This window comes from Trichogramma pretiosum, unplaced genomic scaffold, assembly GCF_000599845.2.
Source record: "Trichogramma pretiosum strain Unisexual culture from Peru unplaced genomic scaffold, Tpre_2.0 scaffold11, whole genome shotgun sequence".
Lineage (NCBI taxonomy): Eukaryota > Metazoa > Arthropoda > Insecta > Hymenoptera > Trichogrammatidae > Trichogramma > Trichogramma pretiosum.
In genome coordinates this window covers 765,328-784,062 of record NW_019641702.1, presented here as the reverse complement: position 1 = coordinate 784,062, position 18,735 = coordinate 765,328, and the positions used below count along the sequence as shown (strand labels likewise).

Genomic DNA, 18,735 nt, shown 5'->3' with positions numbered 1-18,735 from the left:
CCAACCCAAATTTGATCAATAAGGAAGGATTTACGCCACTGCACACGGAGAAATATTCTCACTACAAAACAAGATGCGGCGACGCGAGAGGGCGGGCGCGCGCGTTAAGTTTTAAGGCGAGCACGTCGAAACACGATGCGGGTATGCTTCACGTATTGTGAAGCGTTCAGGGCGGCGTATTCACGTGCGTGCATCGGAAATCGCGGTGCAACATCAAAATATAAACAAGCTTCGGCGTGCGCACCTCACAACTTCTGATGTCTTCTGAATGATCGTCGTACCCGTCTTATCCGCGCGCGCCCACCAAACCACGTTTTTCGGCACATTCGCGCTCGGCATTTTTGAGTCCACGGTTTCCCCAACATGACATTTTTACGCAATACTCCTGAATAGATTTTCTTCATTTCGATGTAAATTATAAGTAAGGAATATTTTGGAAGAACATTGTGGAAAACACGTCTGACTTTGAGACCGCTTTTCCGGGTGAAAAATACATTTTTCGGAAAAATTAATGTCACCATCGGAAAGAGCAGGCAAAAATCTATCGATTTGCATATACGAAATATTTTTCCAACGTCAGTGGTGCTAGTGCTAGCGAGTTAGAAAAGCCGCGATCGATTAAAAAAGCCGTACGCGCGTGGCCATATTTACTTTACGTAGATCTGACACAACTCGATGTCGATAAATTGATCGTAGTACGAGCTGCGTGCATCGAAAAAGGCGATGCACGCACGCTAAAACGCAAAGCATGGACGCGCCGAGAAACGCAGAGCAGCGGCATCGATTTATGTGAGGCGCTCACCGCTTTTTCTGATGTAGTGGCGCTCTTTTATGAGTAGATGGCGCATCATATTTTCGGGTGCTGGTGTGCATCGCGTTAACTGGTGTACATATTTCTCCGTGCACTATGTTTGCATGAGAGACGACGAAAAGATTTGGTGGAGATGTTGGTCGAGCATTGCGACAACCAATACAAACCGTTGCAAGTCGACGTTCAGGACGAAAAGGTTCTGACACCGCTGTACTAGGTGCAAAAATCGACCACAAGGACGTGATCAAATATCTGCTCAGTAAGGGCGCCAACCCAAACGCAACTGATGCAAAGGGATTGACTCCTCTCCACCGTGTTTGCAAGGATTGCCGAGACGAATACATGGCGCAGACAATCTTCGAAATTCATGACGAAGAAAATAAGTGGATCCCGGACGAGGAGGAGGAGGAGGAGAAGTACGATAAGCTTGGCGAAATGAAGATCATAGCTGAATTACTGCTGAATTACGGTGCCAATCCGAACTCGACAGACGTAGAGGGAGGGACTCCTCTTCATTTTATTTGTCAGAGATATTCCGACGACGACTTCGTGGAGGCGTTCATCAAGATAAACGATGAAAAGGATCAGACGGTGGATGTCGACGCCCGGGACAACTTGGGATGGACACCGTTGCAGTGGGCTGTGGCTAATTTTTTGCCACACGTGGTCGACGTACTCTTGGATCATAGTACTGATCTGTCTAGTTTCGATTTTCCGACAGGGGCTCTCTTAGCTGAAGGATCTAGACCGTGGCGTTATCATGTTCATTTTAAATTGAGACTAGCGGCTGGCGCTCTGGCCGTCCTCAAATGTCTCGAGAATAGAGGATACGAATTGCATCGAAGCGACGCTCTGGCGATGATGAAGTTATTCTCTGACTGCGGCTTGTTTAAGAAGTCAGCGAATCTCGACGAATACTGGTTTGACGAGGAGGAGTTCGCTAAAGAAGCAAAAAAAATAATGATAATGATAAGTCCGAGAGTGTCGCTCTACGATTTGATCCGGAAACGACCTGAAGAGACAACAAAACTACTAAAATATTCAGACTACTTTAAATTCAAGTGCTCAAAAAAATCTTGGGTTGTCCCCAAAAAATACAAGCAGGCTTGTGAGAACATCTTTGCGAGAAACTAATGAGAGGATTTTGCCAGCAATGGACAATTGAACCTTTTTTGAAGCTGACGCGCAATCAGCTCCCAATTGAGATCTGTAATAAGATCATTGAGCTTTTGATAAACGAAGATTTGTATAATATTTGCTTTGCAGCTAATATTTAAATTTAAAATTGTGTTAAACATACTCAAAGTAATTTTTATAGACATAAGTGTTCTTAAATTTTGTTTTCGTTGTTTTTAAAATGATAATAACACTTTACTTGAATTGAAAATACTGCAAACTTTTGAAAAGTATATGACCTTGACTTATTTTTCTGTCAATATTTATCTGCACTTTAGGGAAATGTAATCTTAGTTTTTAAAATAAAAAATTGAAGTCAATTCATGACATTTGTGTAACTTAAATATCGTTAGTGTTGAATATCCATCAATTATAATTTCTCATAAAAATTATTAAAATGTTTGTCAAAAAAATTGATACTTATGATTCAGTTCATTTCATAATTTTATTAGTACATTTTGTATATACATAGTACAGAAATGTTACAGCCATCGTTAACATTATTTACACACAAGTTGTAGTGTAAAAATACAGTAGCCATATCAATCAATATGTCTTGTTAACGGGATTCAACTTATATGCAATCAGGCCTTTTATAAAAACAACATATCAAGCGCATCTATCTTTATTGAGTTTTATTGATCTAACACAATAAAATAAACGAGTCATACTTTAACAATTTTAGAAAATTCATAATTATTGTAAATAAGTGCAGATAAGCATTTTTCAAGTTAACGTTATCATCTGCATATTTCCAAACTGGTCTACATTAATTGATACTCACACATTTTTCTAATTTTTCAAGCTTAGTCAACTATTTTTCATAATTTCATACGAAATTGATTCCTATAGTCAAAGTCAATTCTCTTAAAAATTAAACCATCAAAAATAATTACTTACAAAAATTAATCCAATGGAAGACCAGCGCAATAGTACACATAGTAAATATAATTTACTATAAAATAATTAGCCTAGGATTATATATCACGTTCATGTCGCAGGGGTCGGTGTGTTTTGACAATTTCAAACCTAAGATTAATTTCAGTTTTTTAAATTTATTTATTGTTCAAGAAATATTCCTGAGCGTAAACGTTAAAATTTTGCCACATTTGATCAATTTTAAAAGTATAAAATCTTGAACGTTTCTAGCTCTATGAAACGCGCACTGACCCGCAGAAAGTAATCAATATCCTGCGAAGATTTCCTTGCAGAACTGAGATTCATCATTGTCTAAATTTTATCTGACCAAAAAAAGTGTTTTGACATCAGAAAAAAGTTTTTAATAAAATTTTTTGTTCCAGATAATGGTTTTCCTTTTTTACTTTTCTTATTGAGACTTAAATTATTCGTATGATTTACACGTAGCTTAGTGCTTATAACAGCAGTTAAAGTAGCACCGATTGTTAATAGATATTACGCAAACAATAACATTCAAATCATTCGCATAAAATAAAATAGTTCATGATATTAATAATTTTCGAATCTAATACATAGTAAATGAGACAAAGTTACTGAAAATAGAAGTATTTTTTCTATAATAAGTACAATATCAATATAGATCATGACAGTACAACATTGTTATAAGAAATTAATTATAATTCTAGCACTTATATAATGAACAATGCAACAAAGGCAGTATGACAATAATTATAGTTCATGAAAGCTGCTGCAACATGAAAGTCAATTTAATTAATTCTTACTCGGCGTTACGATTGCACTTGAATAAGTCGACGGCAAAAAATAATTCATAGTCATAAATATATAGTATCTTATTCGGAAGCAGAAATAAATTTAAACCCTATTTTACATTCATCTTACGACATTAGTCGGTTATTTTTCATCTTTTTTTTTCATATTTTATTTACAATCATCACAAAAATATCAGTAACACGTTAGTTGCTTTTATATATATAATAATAACCGACTGTACGAAAGAATTTATCTATAACATATATACATACATCGTATTCATATTATTTTGTATTTATGTGTATTGTTTCCGTTGATAGCACTGAGAGCCGTTTGCGGTTTCTCAACCACCGCAGGAGTCGTGCGGTGCTATACATTACTTTATGACGTTTAGTTTATGCATATTTACATGCTAGAACCGTGCGAAACATTTTTTCATCAATGAATTTCTAGCTATAGAGGAACGACGTCATCGAGAGCAGCTGTAGGTTCGAGAATTATTGATATTTTTAATGTAGCATACCAAACTTTTATCTATCACTATTACTTCGACAAAATTTATCGTTTTGAGAGTAATTGAAACAGTTTCAATCATAAAAAAAGAATCGTTCATCCTAATATTCCATGATATATCTTTTAGAAATAGAATATAATTTTGATTCAATAACATACGGAGATACTGGCTATTTGATGCGATTCGTCAATAGAAATAAAACAGGTTTACATAAATACTTATGGAAAATTATAATTAATTTTTTCAGGCTTTCATTGAATAAAAGAATATATTTCCGAGCTTTCCATGGATTATTTTATACCGACTTAATTTCAATGAAAATCTGATTATTTCATTGCAAGCAGATCCAATATTCATCTATGAACGGGCGTGTGGTCCCGACATATGTATAAAAGTTCTGCCTTGGCAAATTATATTTCTTTCTTTCTTTTTTTCTCTGCTCGTTCGTAGTTTTAATTGTTGAGTAGCGATTTACCGAAGATTAAGTATTTACACTCATAATTGCTCAGTTCCAGATGACCGATGATCCTCGCGTTATGACTTTTAGTATTCGATATTAAATCGAAATTTTGTAAAATAATTCTCATACAGAACGCGAAGATCATCCAACAGTTATCAGTTTAAAAGAACTCACGAGATCTAGCACATTAGCAAGTCTATGACTAGTCGATTAAGCACATCTTACACAGTTTGCAAACGAACGATAATTATTTATAATAGAGCTCACATTTTTTTTTAAGCAATGACATATTTATATTAGTGAAATAAATGAGAAAAAAAATTAAATCTGAGCGCGCGATACGACAAAACTCTATGAGACGCTGAAACTCCTTATTCTTCAACGACAGCAGTTAGTCCGAAGAATAATACTACGGCATTAGCGCATCCTGTTCGTCGTCATTCTTTTTTAAACTCTACATTTGGACGACGACCTTTGAAGAGGCAAAAAGAGTAAAAAAAAGTAAAAAAAAAAAACTAAAAGTTAACCGAAGAGAAAGTTCATCCAACGCGCGCGCGCACGCTAAGTCACCAGAATTTTTTACCGTTTTTATTATCCGCCTCAGCTTGTCGTTGTTCAGGAACATTGCTTTTCTTACTTCAAACTTTTTTTGTTTTTTTCTTCGTTTTTTTTTCGCAAGCAAGCTCATTCAATGGTGCTCTTGAGACTCGCTAAAAAATCACAGTAAATCTTATGTACAAAAGTGCGACACCCCCCGTGCTTTCTCGCCTCTTGGCAGTGTGTTTCCTCCTCGCACGATAGCTCAACGCGTTTCGCGGTAATCGAGCCTGCGTGTATGTCTATTCTTTACTGGCAGTATGTCTAAGTCTTATTACTGCTCGAATAACGATTGGCCTGACTGTCGTTAAGTAATTGTCGCTTTGACCAGCTGACATTGCATCAATGTATCGGGTCGGATTTCCAAATTACAATTGTTAAAGCTTAAACATTATAGTTACATTAAGTAGTGAAAGGCAGTAGGAACTTGATAATATGAAATATATTTCCTGTTATACTTTTTATGTATTTATGACGGTGAACTTATTTTAGTAGAAGCAAATTACTTTCAATCAATTTTTTAAATTAAAAGTATTGATGGTAGCCAATTGATGATGAACCGCATAAATCGATGTTTATTTTTCGTTACTTGCATAAAAAAAACTTTGCTTCAAAGTTAGGCTTGATCGGAAATATCGAAAATGAAAGAGCTTAATGAGAAAAAAACTAAAATGACTACTAATTATAAAAGATCGATTGAAAAACTAATTTTAGAAATCCAAACCAATACATTTAATGGGTGCACAAATAAGGTACACAGCCGCAATCGCAAATTTTCTTAAGTATCGTTGAAGAGAAACTCGCTCTCGGAGAGCAGGACCTCAAGGTCCGAGGGCACGGTGTGCAGATCGGAGTTGGCCGGCTCGCCGATGCACGACGCCTGGCTGAGCTTGGACGAGGCCCGACTGGGCTTCGACTTGCGTTTGCGCTCCTTGTGGGCCTTGCGATCGGCAATGGTGCGCAGCAGCACCCCCGTGCGCTGAGGCCTCGCCTTTGCCGCCTTAGCCTTGGCAGCTTTAGCAGCCGCAGCCGCTGCGGCCGTCGTCGTTGTAGTGGCCGCCGCTTTGTCCGGTCGACGCAGCCTCCAGCTGAACTTGAACGGCGGCTTGTACAGCACCTGCAGACTGACTCGCTCGTTGTTGTTGCCTTTGGTAGTCGTCGTTGCCGCCGCTGCCGCCGCTGTATTGTTCGGCGATGCACCAGCACCCGTGGCGGCGGCAGTCGCCGCTGCCGCCTGAGCCGCCGCCAACGCAGCGGCACCAGTCAAATTGCCAACGCTGCGTGACTTCGAGCCCGTCAGCCTTTTCGAATTCGCTTGCCTGTAACATATACGAAACATAAAGTTGTATGACGAGCGCCGCGCATGATGTACGAGCAAAGTTTCCCTAATGAGTGTATAAATATTATGTATATACAACACGAGTCTCGAGCTCGAGACGGGAAATCGATAATTGTCAAAGCAGCTGACTTACCGCGCAGCGGCGGATCTGAGCGCGGCCGCGTTGCCGGAGCGCAACGGGTTCGCCTGCAAGTTGACGGGCTGCGACTTGCTCTTGGGCAGCTGAGGCGTGTGCGAGTTGAGCAGCCAGGAGCGCACCTTGCTCTTGGGGTCGGTGGCGGCGCCCGACGAGCTCATGACCACGGCGGCGGGCACGACCGGGGCGACGATCGGCACGGGGTTCGTCGAGCCAGCCACCGCCACCGGCACACCCGGCGGTGGCAGAGGTTCGCCCGCCTGCTCGGCTTGCTTCGCCGAGTAGTCGATCACTTCTTTCTTTTTGCGCTGCTGCTGCTGCTGTGTCGGCTGTGACTGTTGTTGTTGCTGCTGCTGTTGCGTCGTTTGTTGCTGAGAGGACGACTTCTTCTTGGCGACGATCGCCGCAGCCGTGAGGGCAGCTGCCGTCACCGCGGAAGCAGTCACTGCTGCCGAGTTGGTTTCCGTAGACGAGTTGGTTTTGTCGTTCGTCGACTTGTCCTTCGCGACGCGACGACCACTCGGCTGCTGCTGCTGTTGCTGCTGGGCTTGGCTAATCGGCTGAGGGCTCTTCGAGGCTTCGGCCGTGTTGGCGGCGGCTTTCGTTGCTTCGGCCGTGGCTGGAGTCTGTAACGATGGCGGAACCGTGGCAGGGGGGTTGCGCTTTTTCACTGCTTCCTCCGGTGGCGCGGACGGCGCTGGACCGTTCGAGCTGACGTTCTGCGAGGCTGCGACGCGTTTTCTCTTCGTCTGTGTGAACAATTTGAAGAAAAATTAAAAAAACGATACAAAAACGCTCGTTCGATAATACACCATTCGAAAGCATCAATGAACTCGGCTTTTATTACAAGCCACGAAGTTTGATGATTTTGCGCGAGGCATTATTACGTGAACGTACCTTGGACAATGCCTTGTCGTGAGCGATCGCGTCCTTTTTCCTTTTGGGCCTGCGTCGCTTCTCCCGTACCTTCTTATTAAGCGGCAATTTGGCCCTCACGGCCGGTGGATGCACCGTCACGCCCTCCGCTCCTTCCGGCGGCAGTCGCACAGTCTCCGTCGTCGAGCTGTGGATTATCGTCACGGACTTGAGCTTCTTGTCCGGCTTTCTTCTGAACAATCGCGTGCTTAGTATCTGCGAAAGAAACACAAGAGATGCGATTACGTAAGCGTAATAAAAGGAAAAAAACAATGACTACGACAACGTCGACAGATACGACGATGCAGGATAATATTTTATCAGCTTTATATATACGCTACATTTTTTGTAATATTGGCTTATAATGACGCATAAATGAGCAGCAACGAGCGCAGTTACAAGCTAATCCTAATGTGAATAATTTATGAACGCATCTTTTGATGAAAGTACTGAACGATTTATTGCTATCATGAATTTCATAATGCTACTAAACGAAAAAAAGTTCAGTTTTACAAAGACTCTCGAGCTTTTTTTTTAATTTTAGTCAACCGCTCAATGTTTGGAAATGAATCTGAACCTTTTTTTCAAAAATACAATACTTTTAATTATTATTGTCATTATTACTATCGACATCGCATTTCTGCTCCTTTGTCCCATTCCGATGATGACGCTGCATATTTATGGATGACAAAAATGTTTTTAAATTTTATAACTATTATTTCTTTACTATAATTATTTCATTCGGAGTGGTGGATTAGAAAAAGTATTGTCCTACGCTAACTTTATTTGCCGTTCACACCGCGAAAACAATTAAAATTTAAAAACAATATAGGAAACATTTTTGGTTTATACTTAATCATTAAATGATTTCTAAGTTGGTTTTTTCAGTGATAATGTATTTTTATTATCATGTTGGTTTATTAAAAATCCAATACCTAACTAAAAACTCGCTCCGTTTACAGCTTGAAATAAGACGCGGAAAAAAACTCTCAGATGATCGTTGCACGAAAAATTGTAGCCAAAAATATTAAACCACCACGACGACAATGAACAAAGGTTTAATAACACGCGAGTAAGATAATTTCGGCACAATTTTTATTGAATTTTTAGAATAACATCTATGTAAGTATCTACAAATATTTACAATCATCAATCATCAATCATAATTTCTTCTCGCCATTTTGGCATGCTCAATCTTTGCAACCTTGGTGTTGTTTCTTTTGGTGATAGAGCAAACTCGATTTTTGTCCAAATTTCTTTTCGCACTCGTCGCATGCGTAATCTTTGCGACCTTCATGGACTCTCTTTTGGTGGCTGAGCAAATTACTTTTTTGTCCAAATTCCTTCCCACAACTGTCGCACGCAAAATCTTTTTGACCTTCGTGCACTGTCTTCAAATGCAAGAGCAAATACGATTTTCGTCCAAATTTACTTTCGCACTTGTCGCATGTGTAATCTTTGCTTCCTTCATGTACAGTCTTTTGGTGAGCGAGTAAATTACCTCTAAGTCCGAATTTTTTTTCGCACTTGTCGCATGCGAAATCTTTGCAACCTTCATGAACTGTCTTTTTGTGTGAAAGCAAATGTGATTTTAGTCCAAATTTTCTATCACATTTGTCACATGCATAATCTCTATGACCTTCATGGACTAGTCTTTGGTGGACAAGCAAAAACTGTTTATGCCCAAACTTCTTTTCGCACTTATTGCACGAGTAATCTCTGCGACCTTCATGTATCGTCTTTTGGTGGATAAGTAAGTTACATTTAAGCCCAAATTTTTTTTCGCACTTGTCACATTCAAAATCTTTGCGACCTCCGTGAACTATCATTTGGTGGGTAAGCAAATGCTGTTTGTGTCCAAATTTTTTCTCGCAAATGTCGCATGCGTAATCTTTACGACCTTCGTGGACTGTTTTTTGGTGGTAAAGAAAATGCGATTTGTATCCAAATTTCTTCTCGCAAATATTACATGCAAAATCTTTGCAACCTTCATGCACTGCCTTTCGGTGTCGAAACAAACCTGTTTTCAGTCCAAACGTCTTCTCGCATAGTTCGCATGCAAAATTTTTATAACCCTCGTGTACTGTCGTTTGGTGTCTTCTCAAATGGCTTATGTACCCAAATTTTTTTTCGCATTTCTCGCATACGTAATCTTTGCGACCCTCGTGGACTATTTTTTTATGCCTTCTCAGATTATATTGATGCCCATATTTCTTCTCGCATTTGTCACAGGCTAAATCTTTGCGACCTTCGTGTATTGTCCTTTGGTGCCTTAACAAAGCTGATCTTTGTCCAAATTTTTTTTCACAATTGTCGCATGCGTAATCTTTACGACGGTCGTGAACTTTTTTCATGTGCAAGAAAAAATTATTTTTATTATCAAATCTCTTCGCACACATTTCACATAAGTAATTTTTTAAAACTTCGTGGAATATTTTTTTATGTTTGAGTAAAGTTGTTTTATTTTCAAATTTCTTCTCGCACTTGTTGCATGTGAAATCTTCACGATATTTGTGTACTAATTTTTGGTGCGTAATCAAAGTCGATTTTTTCACAAATTTCTTCTCGCATCTGTCACATACAAAAATATTGCGGCATTTGTGTTCTGATATTTGGTGTCTACTCAAATGATTTCGGAACTCAAATTTCTTTTCGCAGTTGTAACATGAGTAATTTTTTTGCTCATTATGAATTGTGCGTTGGTGTGTTATCAAGCTTGATTCTAGTGTAAATTTCTGCTGACAAATGTCACAAAAGTATTTTTTGTCGTCTGAAACAACAATTTCATGTTCTACTAAATTATCTTGAGAAACAACTTCCTCAGATTTCTTCTCAATTTTATCCATTTTTGTGTCTATAATAAACGATGGATTCTTCTATTTAGTACCAAAGAAATTTAATGAGTAAAATTTATTTCTTTGTATTAAATCTTGTTTCATTGGGGAAAACAAAATTCAAACTAATTTTCTGTACTATAAACATGATCAATGTACTCGAGGGCCGATGTCAAAATCGTTTTAGGATCATATTATTTACAATTATGTTACCGATTTATCTGTTTACACCTCCTTCTTATAATTTAAAATTCTAACTTGGCTACGATTCCTTCCAAGAATTTTATCTTTCTAAAAATAAGTAATTTTGAGCAGACTTGCTGCGACATCGAGTAATATTATAAAAAAATTAAATGTTCATTCCAAAATTTATAAATGTAATATGGATGAATATGTATATTAACAAAAATATTTCGATCATCTTCATAAAGAAAATATGAAAACTTAATTTATATTAAAAAAATATTATCGCGCGTTTATTGTTTAAGTCGTCATTTCAGATCTCACGTTTTCAAGCTTTGAGTCTCATCAATTTAAAAATTGTCCTCACATTATAAAAATTCAAAGAAATTGAGACTACGATCGATCATCTGTTCTTAATAGTTGTAAAGTTACTATAATTCCACCACTACATCTTACAATTAATATCGCGTTATCAAAAAGTTAACAGCAACAACTCACCAATAGGGAGATGGTGGCGATGAGCACGAGGGTGGCCGCGTACCAGTGATCGATGATCCACCGCTTGAAGGTGGCCAGCGTCTCGTCGGACAGCAGGAGCTTTCTCAGCGTGGCGAGGGGTCCGCTCGGATCGACCTCGCGGCACTTTTGAAAGACGTCGCAGTAGCCGTTGTAGTCATTGCAGGGCGTGCCGGGCTTGGCGAACATGTCGGGTATGTCGTACGGTGGCGAATTCCAATCGTACGACGAACTGCGAAAAAACAAGCATAGAGACGATGTTACATTTCATTTAGCTTCTAAAATATGCATACGGAGAAAAGAGAGACACGATTTTCAATGTATCTCAAGGAAGCCGAAACGATCAAACTGTAATGTCGTATACCTATACTGCTTTATTCTGCGCGGAAACGATCGAATGTTTAGTCTAAGCTTCTACTGCATTTACAAGCATCATCTCCACGAAGCAGCGGGACCAAGATTACCTCGGATTTGTGCCGGGATAGTTTACGGGCCGATCAAGTTTGTGCACTCTGCAAAAAGCTTTCAGCTTTTAGTAAAATTACGATGCAAGGCAAGGTCCAGCTCGGCGCCCTTGTCATTCACAGTACCGAGACGTTCTGAAGTAAATTTATTGATAGAAAGGGTGATTTTATTGTCTAACATTCATGTATTGCCGAAATAATATTTTTAGGTAAAAAATGTCGACTGATATATTTCTTGGTTTTCTATTTGTAACTCGAATAAAATCATTATCACCCGCTTGTACGAAACGAGAGCCGAAGTTTGAAATTAAAATACAAATAGGAGAACGGGGCTAATGCATATCTGGGTCCATCTTATCAGTGAACTCATTAAATTACATTCGGGGAGAGGAAGTCATATAAAAGTATTATGTATTATGAGGTTGAGACGTAGCGGTCCTATAACTTAAGTATGAAAACTTGCGCCACTGCGTAGAAAACGATCGGCGCGAGAGGAGGCAAACGCTCAAGACACCGACAAGGCTTTATAGGTATATGTGTGTGTGTAATAGCTCTTATCTCTCAGTGTAAGCTTAATCAAGTTATTCGGCTCGAGACGCGCAGGAAAGCGAGAGAGACAGAGTGAGGGAGAGAGAGAGAAGTACGCCCCGGCGTCAGCTGTATTATTCTCTCGGAAATTCGATTAAATTGACATAAGTCCTCTCTTTCTCTGTCTGTCTGTCTCCCTTATACTCTCCTTCTCTCACTCTTCCTCACTTTCTTGTCCCTGGACCTCGTTCAATCGCTTATATTCCCTTTGTACTTTTGTTCGAGATGCGCATACAATTTGACAAGCGGTTTCTCTAACAATAACGACGAAAGGATTCTCGAGAGAGACGCACTTTTGCGGCTTTCTCGTTCTTTTCTGTTTTAACAAAGTCTTTGCGCGCCTCCGACGAGACGTCTTGAAATTTTCATTTCACAGCCTTACTATCGGCGAGCGCGGAGTGTAAGTGCCCCCTGTACGTATATACATATATAAATTCAATCGCCGAGCAAAGTTTTATCTTCCGTAGCACTTGTCAATGTCGCCATTTTAGCGTCAAATAATGTCCTTTTTAAAAAAATTAAGTCCCATCGTTCCATTCTCACTGAGAGACATCGAAATAATGTAATTTATCATCGAGATATAGCAATTGAATCTTCGGTTTCCGATTAGACATTTCTTGTAGAATCAAAAATATAATTACAATATTTTCATTTGACAATTCATGTAAACAGCTATTAGTTATTAGTTTTAAATTAAAGCTTAATTTCTCTTATTTTATAATCAATACTAAAATATAATAAATAACAAAAAACATTTTTTTGAGTTTCAAAAAAGATCGAAACAATATTTTTCGTGATAATGTACAAATTAAATTTTTTTGGAGTTCACTTTCATGACTTTAACAATAAATGCGGTCTATTTCGATATGGTTTTACGTCCCGTTTACGAGATGATACTCTGCACACGTAACACATTCATACAGATAATTGTAGGGAGCTCAGTCTACATATGTGTAAACAAAGTTATTTTGCAACACTTGATTTGAAAACTTGTTTGCGAGGCTATCACAGATCTTCCTCTACGAGGAAGCAGAAAGAATAAGAAATGAAGCATAGAAAATGATTTAATTTCATTATTCAAACACTTACTCCGATGGCAAAATATACAATTAAACCGCAGTGCTTGCGCAAGCCTATACGTTTTCAGTGCTATTTTCTATAGTCAATCCTTTTAAATACAAGTTAGATATAAACTTACAGGCAAGGCTGGTTTTCCCCGGGCAAACGGCAGCACAACTCGCAGGCTTTGGTCGCTGGATCGTCTGGTCCGGGTATGCATTGGCAGGACTCGAGTCCGTAGGCGAGGCAAATACTTCCTGTACACTCCTGCGGCCGGCAAATGAGAGGGCGAAGGAGCGCGCGTAGACGAGCAAATGAAAGCAGAAGGATAAAAGGATTTAGTCGAGTATTTTTAATTCGACGAATCGCTCGAGAGGCCATTATTTTTGTTATTTCAGCTTCAAAATAGCGCACAATTAAAACGTTAATAAATTACATTTTGAAATTAGAAACGAAATTCGGATAAAGCTCGAACGTTGATCCACTTCTTTTTTTCGCGTATTCAATGCGGGCAAGCTCGTTGATTATGATTTCATTGACAGGCATATGCATATAATACAGGCGGACGAGCGCGCAGTGATCTCGTCGTATACTCACCCCCATGAAACAAACGAGCTCTTGATTGCAGATGGTTTTGTTGGGCTTGTTAATGGACGGCGGACAATAGGGCGCTCGGCCGTCGCAAAAACTGGCGTCCCTGCAGCCGTTGTCGTCGCGACACTTGTCACCGAATCTCAATCTGCAGTCTCCCGTGCAGCACGGACCCTGTATACACATACACACACACATATAGTAGAATATATATATAGGTAAAGGTTAAAGGAGAGCAATTAGCTACTTGGCTTGATTTAACAACGTCCAAGCTCCGCAACGAGAGAGAGGCAGGTATATGTGTTTTTGCTCCCGAGTTGCTGCTGCTGCTACTGCTGCTATACGATCTTATTGTGCACGGGGTACACACATGTATTATATATGGTATGGTATACTGCTTTTTTACCGAATGAATTTCCCGTATCGCGGGGAGGCACTCGAGTGAAAAAATGAGAGAGGGTATTTTTAAAATTGTTCGTGCTATAATATTTCTATACGCATCGCTGATTGCCATTAATATCGTACGAGTTATTCGTTTTTTTTTTATCGAACTCGAAATGTTTTTTGAGTATTATATGCATATATAGGTCAGTGTTCGTACAAATGCAAAGCACCAACCGATCTTTTTTTTTTCCTTTTTTTATATATATATATATATATATTCTCGTGAAACACGCGGAGCGACGGATTTCGATCACGGGGATATATATACGAAACGAAATTTTACGACAGCGCGCAACGAATGGTTTTATTGTACTAAGAGAAATTAGATTACGCGCTTTCAATTTAATCGGCCAGCTACGTACCTGCGATATATAGACATATATTTTTATACGTAGGTACGGTCGTATAATACACGTGTGCGCGCGTGTGCTCCAACATTCGATTTACGACATCTTTTACCCCCCGATTGACAGGAAAAAGCAATTCAAATCCTTGCTTTTAATGCGATTGGGAAATTTTGCGAAAAGTTTCGCGAACTCGTTCATGCACAATAATGATCAAAGTTCAGAGAAGGGGGGTGGGTCTCGCGCGCGCATAAACGAAGTATATTTACAGAATTTTACCCCGACTTTCCCTTACTACTACTGGGCTCTCCGCACTCGGCGATAGAAAGTCGTCTGATTGAATTGAAACGAAAATGTCAGAAATGTCGCGCAGCGGCGGCGACGTATTGAGGGTGAAAAAAAATCGCATTAGTTGCGTGCCACCGCTATTGGGGAACAGAAAAAAAAATAAAAAAGAAAGGATAATGAAAAGGTCGATTGAAAAAATCCGGAAACGTTAAATGAAATGAAGGGTCGGGTGACTATAGCAATTTTTCTGGTTAACGGACTTCCGATTTTCGCGCTTCGCAGCAGCAGCAGCTGCGTATAACGGAAATGAAAAGCAATTCGATTCGTTGGGCTCCAATTGTACCTGGCTGGGACTGCAGACAGCGTCTGGCGTGAGCGTGCACGGCTTCTCCTCGGCCGGTGGATATCGTCGTTGTGGAAAGCAGCACGAGTCCCGGCAGTCCTCCTCCCAGCCGCAGTCGCACTCCTCGCCCTCTTCCACGACGCCGTTGCCGCATAGCGAGGCTTGCGGCTCTGTATCGTGGGAGAGAAGAAAAAAAATCATTTATCATTGTCAATCGTACTGCTCGATCGGATTCGACACGACGAAAACGAGTGTCACCTCCGTCGACACTCACATAAAGTAAGAATAATGCAAAATCAAAAAGACAACAAAAGTAGCTCACCTGTGAAGCAGCCCTTGGACGATCGAGCCTTCGTGTTGAGCACGGGATTAATGGCGTTCAGGCTGCACGGGCTGAAGCGATTGTTGTTGCGCTTATCGCCGCTGGTCGCGCGAGCGAACATGATGAAATTTCCATCCTCGCCGCCGGGCGTGCACTGCTCTGGATCGTGCTTAAGAGGGACAGAGACAAAAAAAAAAATGAGTCAAAGAAAAAAACAAAGTAGTGAGAGGAAAAAGATCAGCGCCGCACGTGAGAGCTCTATATAAGAACGACAATCGTCGTCGTCTATCGGCCTCTTTACATTTCCATTCTCGCCTTCTTAGCTTAAGTATCCTTCTTTCTTTCTTTCTTTCTTCTGCTCGTTCTCTCTCTTTTTCGAATTTCCCGACGCGATTTCCCGAGATTTGAGAGAGACAGTGAGAGAGAGAGAGCTTTTCGCTCTTACGCGCGAAAAGCATTGGCGCGTCCAAAGTACCGTACCGCACCACCACCACCACGAGGTAAAAGAAAATCGCGAGCGCAAAATAAAAAAGAAAAGAAGTTAAGACTCGAAACATCTCGTGCGATGGGGCGAATTACACACGGACGGGGGGCAGCAGCTATATAAGCTCGCGAAAACAAGAGAGAGAGCCGAAGCACAGAATCGCGCGCGCAAAGCTCCGGGGGCAAGTACTCTCTCCACTAGGCTTGTGTGCGCGCGTGAGTTTAGTTGCGTCGTAAAGATGAACGGCCCGTGTGCTGCACAGCTGCGCGTGTATTGTACGTACAGAAAAAAAGGATAGAGAGAGAGAGAGAGAGAGAGAGAGAGAGAGAGAGAGAGAGAGAGAGAGAGAAGGAAGGAAGGAAGAGATCGCTCGCTCTCAGCAGGCTTGGCCACGAGATAACGCGCGCGCGCGAGCCCGAGAGCTTTACGCGCCTTTCATTTTGTGTTTCCTTGCCCGCCTCTCCTTGTTTTTAACATTTTATTTTCGAGACTGTGCGGAAGGCGAGAAAAGCTTTTTTTCGGGGCTTTAAACTTACTGGAATCACGATTAAGCTTCCAGAAAGAATGACGTGCGAAATATAAAAAGGATCAAAGGAAAGAAAGAAGAAACTGCGCTCGAATCGTAAATAGGAAATTCCAAACGTGAATTAATTAGAAATAAAATAGTGTGCATTAATGGACTTACCGGTGATCCGAAATTGTGTCCAATCTCGTGGGCGAGCGTCACATGCGAGACCGCCGGCGGCACGTGCTTGCCGTAGTTCAAAAGCGTCACTATGCCGGTGTTCAGGGATTTCATGCTGCCCCGGTAATGCTGGAAAACAACGAGACATAGTTTACATTTCATATGATACAATGTATAATAAGGCAGCTGCTGCGTAAACAACATATCAAGCATAATGTAACGCGCTCGCGTGCGCAAGTTCGTCAAATTTATAATTAAAATGCCTACGTTCAAACGTTCAAAATTAGTAGCAGTGGTAGTAATTCTTTTTACGCGAAAAACATTGATATCCAGTATAAAATGTATATAATATAACGCGGATAACAGACTCCGCGCCTGGTCTTTATTACATTCCTCTTGTACAGCGCGCGCGCGCGCGCGAAAGTTTCCGTTAACAAAGGCTGGCAAAAGAGCCTTGATTAAGGGCTACAAAGTCAACAGATGTGTCAAACTCGTTGAAAGTGCTGCCGCTGTAGACGTGCTATATAGGATACATGCCTAGGCTATATAGTACAGCTTCACACTCTGGAGCAGAGACTTGTAGCAGCGATTGCGAGGAGTTAATTCGCGCGCTATGACAAATATTTACCATGGCGCCTTGTTTACCTTCAAATACAAATGTGCCCCGGCGCGTGCGCGTCAGCCCCAGACATAGAACAAAAAGTTCGAGACAAGCTATTGAGTTTCTGGGACACAAACTTGAGAGGATTGCGAGTATATAGAACACGATCTTGGTGTTATTCGTTTCCCGTCGCGCAATTCATTTTTCTGCGATTATGGTATGTTCTACTACTTAAGAATATCAAAACTCAAAAAGGCAGCCTTGCTTACGGAGCTTTCATATGAAAGAGTGCGATTCGTAGGATTAACTCTGCAGTTACAGTTTTTAGCTCGCTATGATTGACCGGCGCTCGCATTGGTCACGATGTCACACTGCCGAGTGCCGAGAATCAAATAGGCCTCTGCTATGGAAAAGTAAGACTGTTTGGCGCGCATATCTTTGTAACGTCTATATGCAACGTCGTCACTCTGTCTGTCTCTTTCTCTCTCTCTCGTCGCACGCTTAGCTCACTTGTTTCGCTCCCGCGCTGTGCGTGTCCGTGCGAGTTTCTCAAACCGTCGACCGCAGTCTGCACTCGGCAGCGTATATGCGCTGCCGCTGGCCAGTATTCGTTACGACGCCACAGCGTAAGCAACGAAAGATCGCATTGATCAGTAGCTACAGATTTTCTTGAAAAAAATATCTTACATTGTAACAGCGACTGTGTTGTTTGTGTGTGAAGTAGCAAAATGTCCACGTCCACTGTGAAACCCAATACCAGCATGGACATTCAGAAAAGAATTAAAAAATTGCAGAGTTTACGTTACGTTTACAAATTCGACTCGGCTAACCAAAAAGCGCGAGATAATATTTTTGGTAAACTTTATCCACTGATCAGCGATTGGGAAGGCCAATATCCTAACCTTCGTGAAATCTTTCAAAAGAAAGAAATCGACTGGCTTCTTACGAAGGAGGTGGACAGTGGTGTCAAACGAAGTGGAACTTCATTCAAGGACTTTGTGATCAAGACCGGCTACAAGGACGAGCCCGACGTGGACAAGCACGGCAAGCCATTGTTGCTTCGTTCCACGGCACTCCATCGTGTTGCAAAATCAGAGGAAAACGACGAATGCGTCCCCGATCTTTTCAAAATATACTGCAGGTTCGATGCTAATTACATCGACAAAGAGTCCAACATCACGCATTTCCACGTTGCCTGCAAGTACGGCTGTGTGGACATAGTCAAGAAATTCCTCGAGTTCGGGCAAGATCCCAATTTTTCCGGTCAAAAATTTCTCGAACTGCCGCTACACTTGGCCTTGATGTTCGACCGTCAGGAAGTGGTTGCACTGCTGCTAAAAAATGGCGCCGAC

General features: G+C 40.8%; 1 protein-coding gene across 1 annotated transcript in view; it reads right to left on the bottom strand.

The window, feature by feature from the left end:
- Positions 1-2,467: 2,467 nt before the first annotated feature.
- Positions 2,468-18,735, bottom strand: part of LOC106651781 (disintegrin and metalloproteinase domain-containing protein 10) — an 88,846-nt gene continuing 72,578 nt past the window's right edge. The window contains exons 9-17 of the mRNA XM_023462668.1: positions 16,783-16,911; positions 15,614-15,782; positions 15,292-15,461; positions 13,879-14,046; positions 13,421-13,548; positions 11,153-11,402; positions 7,620-7,853; positions 6,720-7,471; positions 2,468-6,566 (exon numbers count right to left, since the gene is read on the bottom strand). Coding sequence (XP_023318436.1) covers positions 6,026-6,566; positions 6,720-7,471; positions 7,620-7,853; positions 11,153-11,402; positions 13,421-13,548; positions 13,879-14,046; positions 15,292-15,461; positions 15,614-15,782; positions 16,783-16,911 — 2,541 coding nt within the window. The 3' untranslated portion in view covers positions 2,468-6,025. The remainder of the gene's footprint in view (positions 6,567-6,719; positions 7,472-7,619; positions 7,854-11,152; positions 11,403-13,420; positions 13,549-13,878; positions 14,047-15,291; positions 15,462-15,613; positions 15,783-16,782; positions 16,912-18,735) is intronic.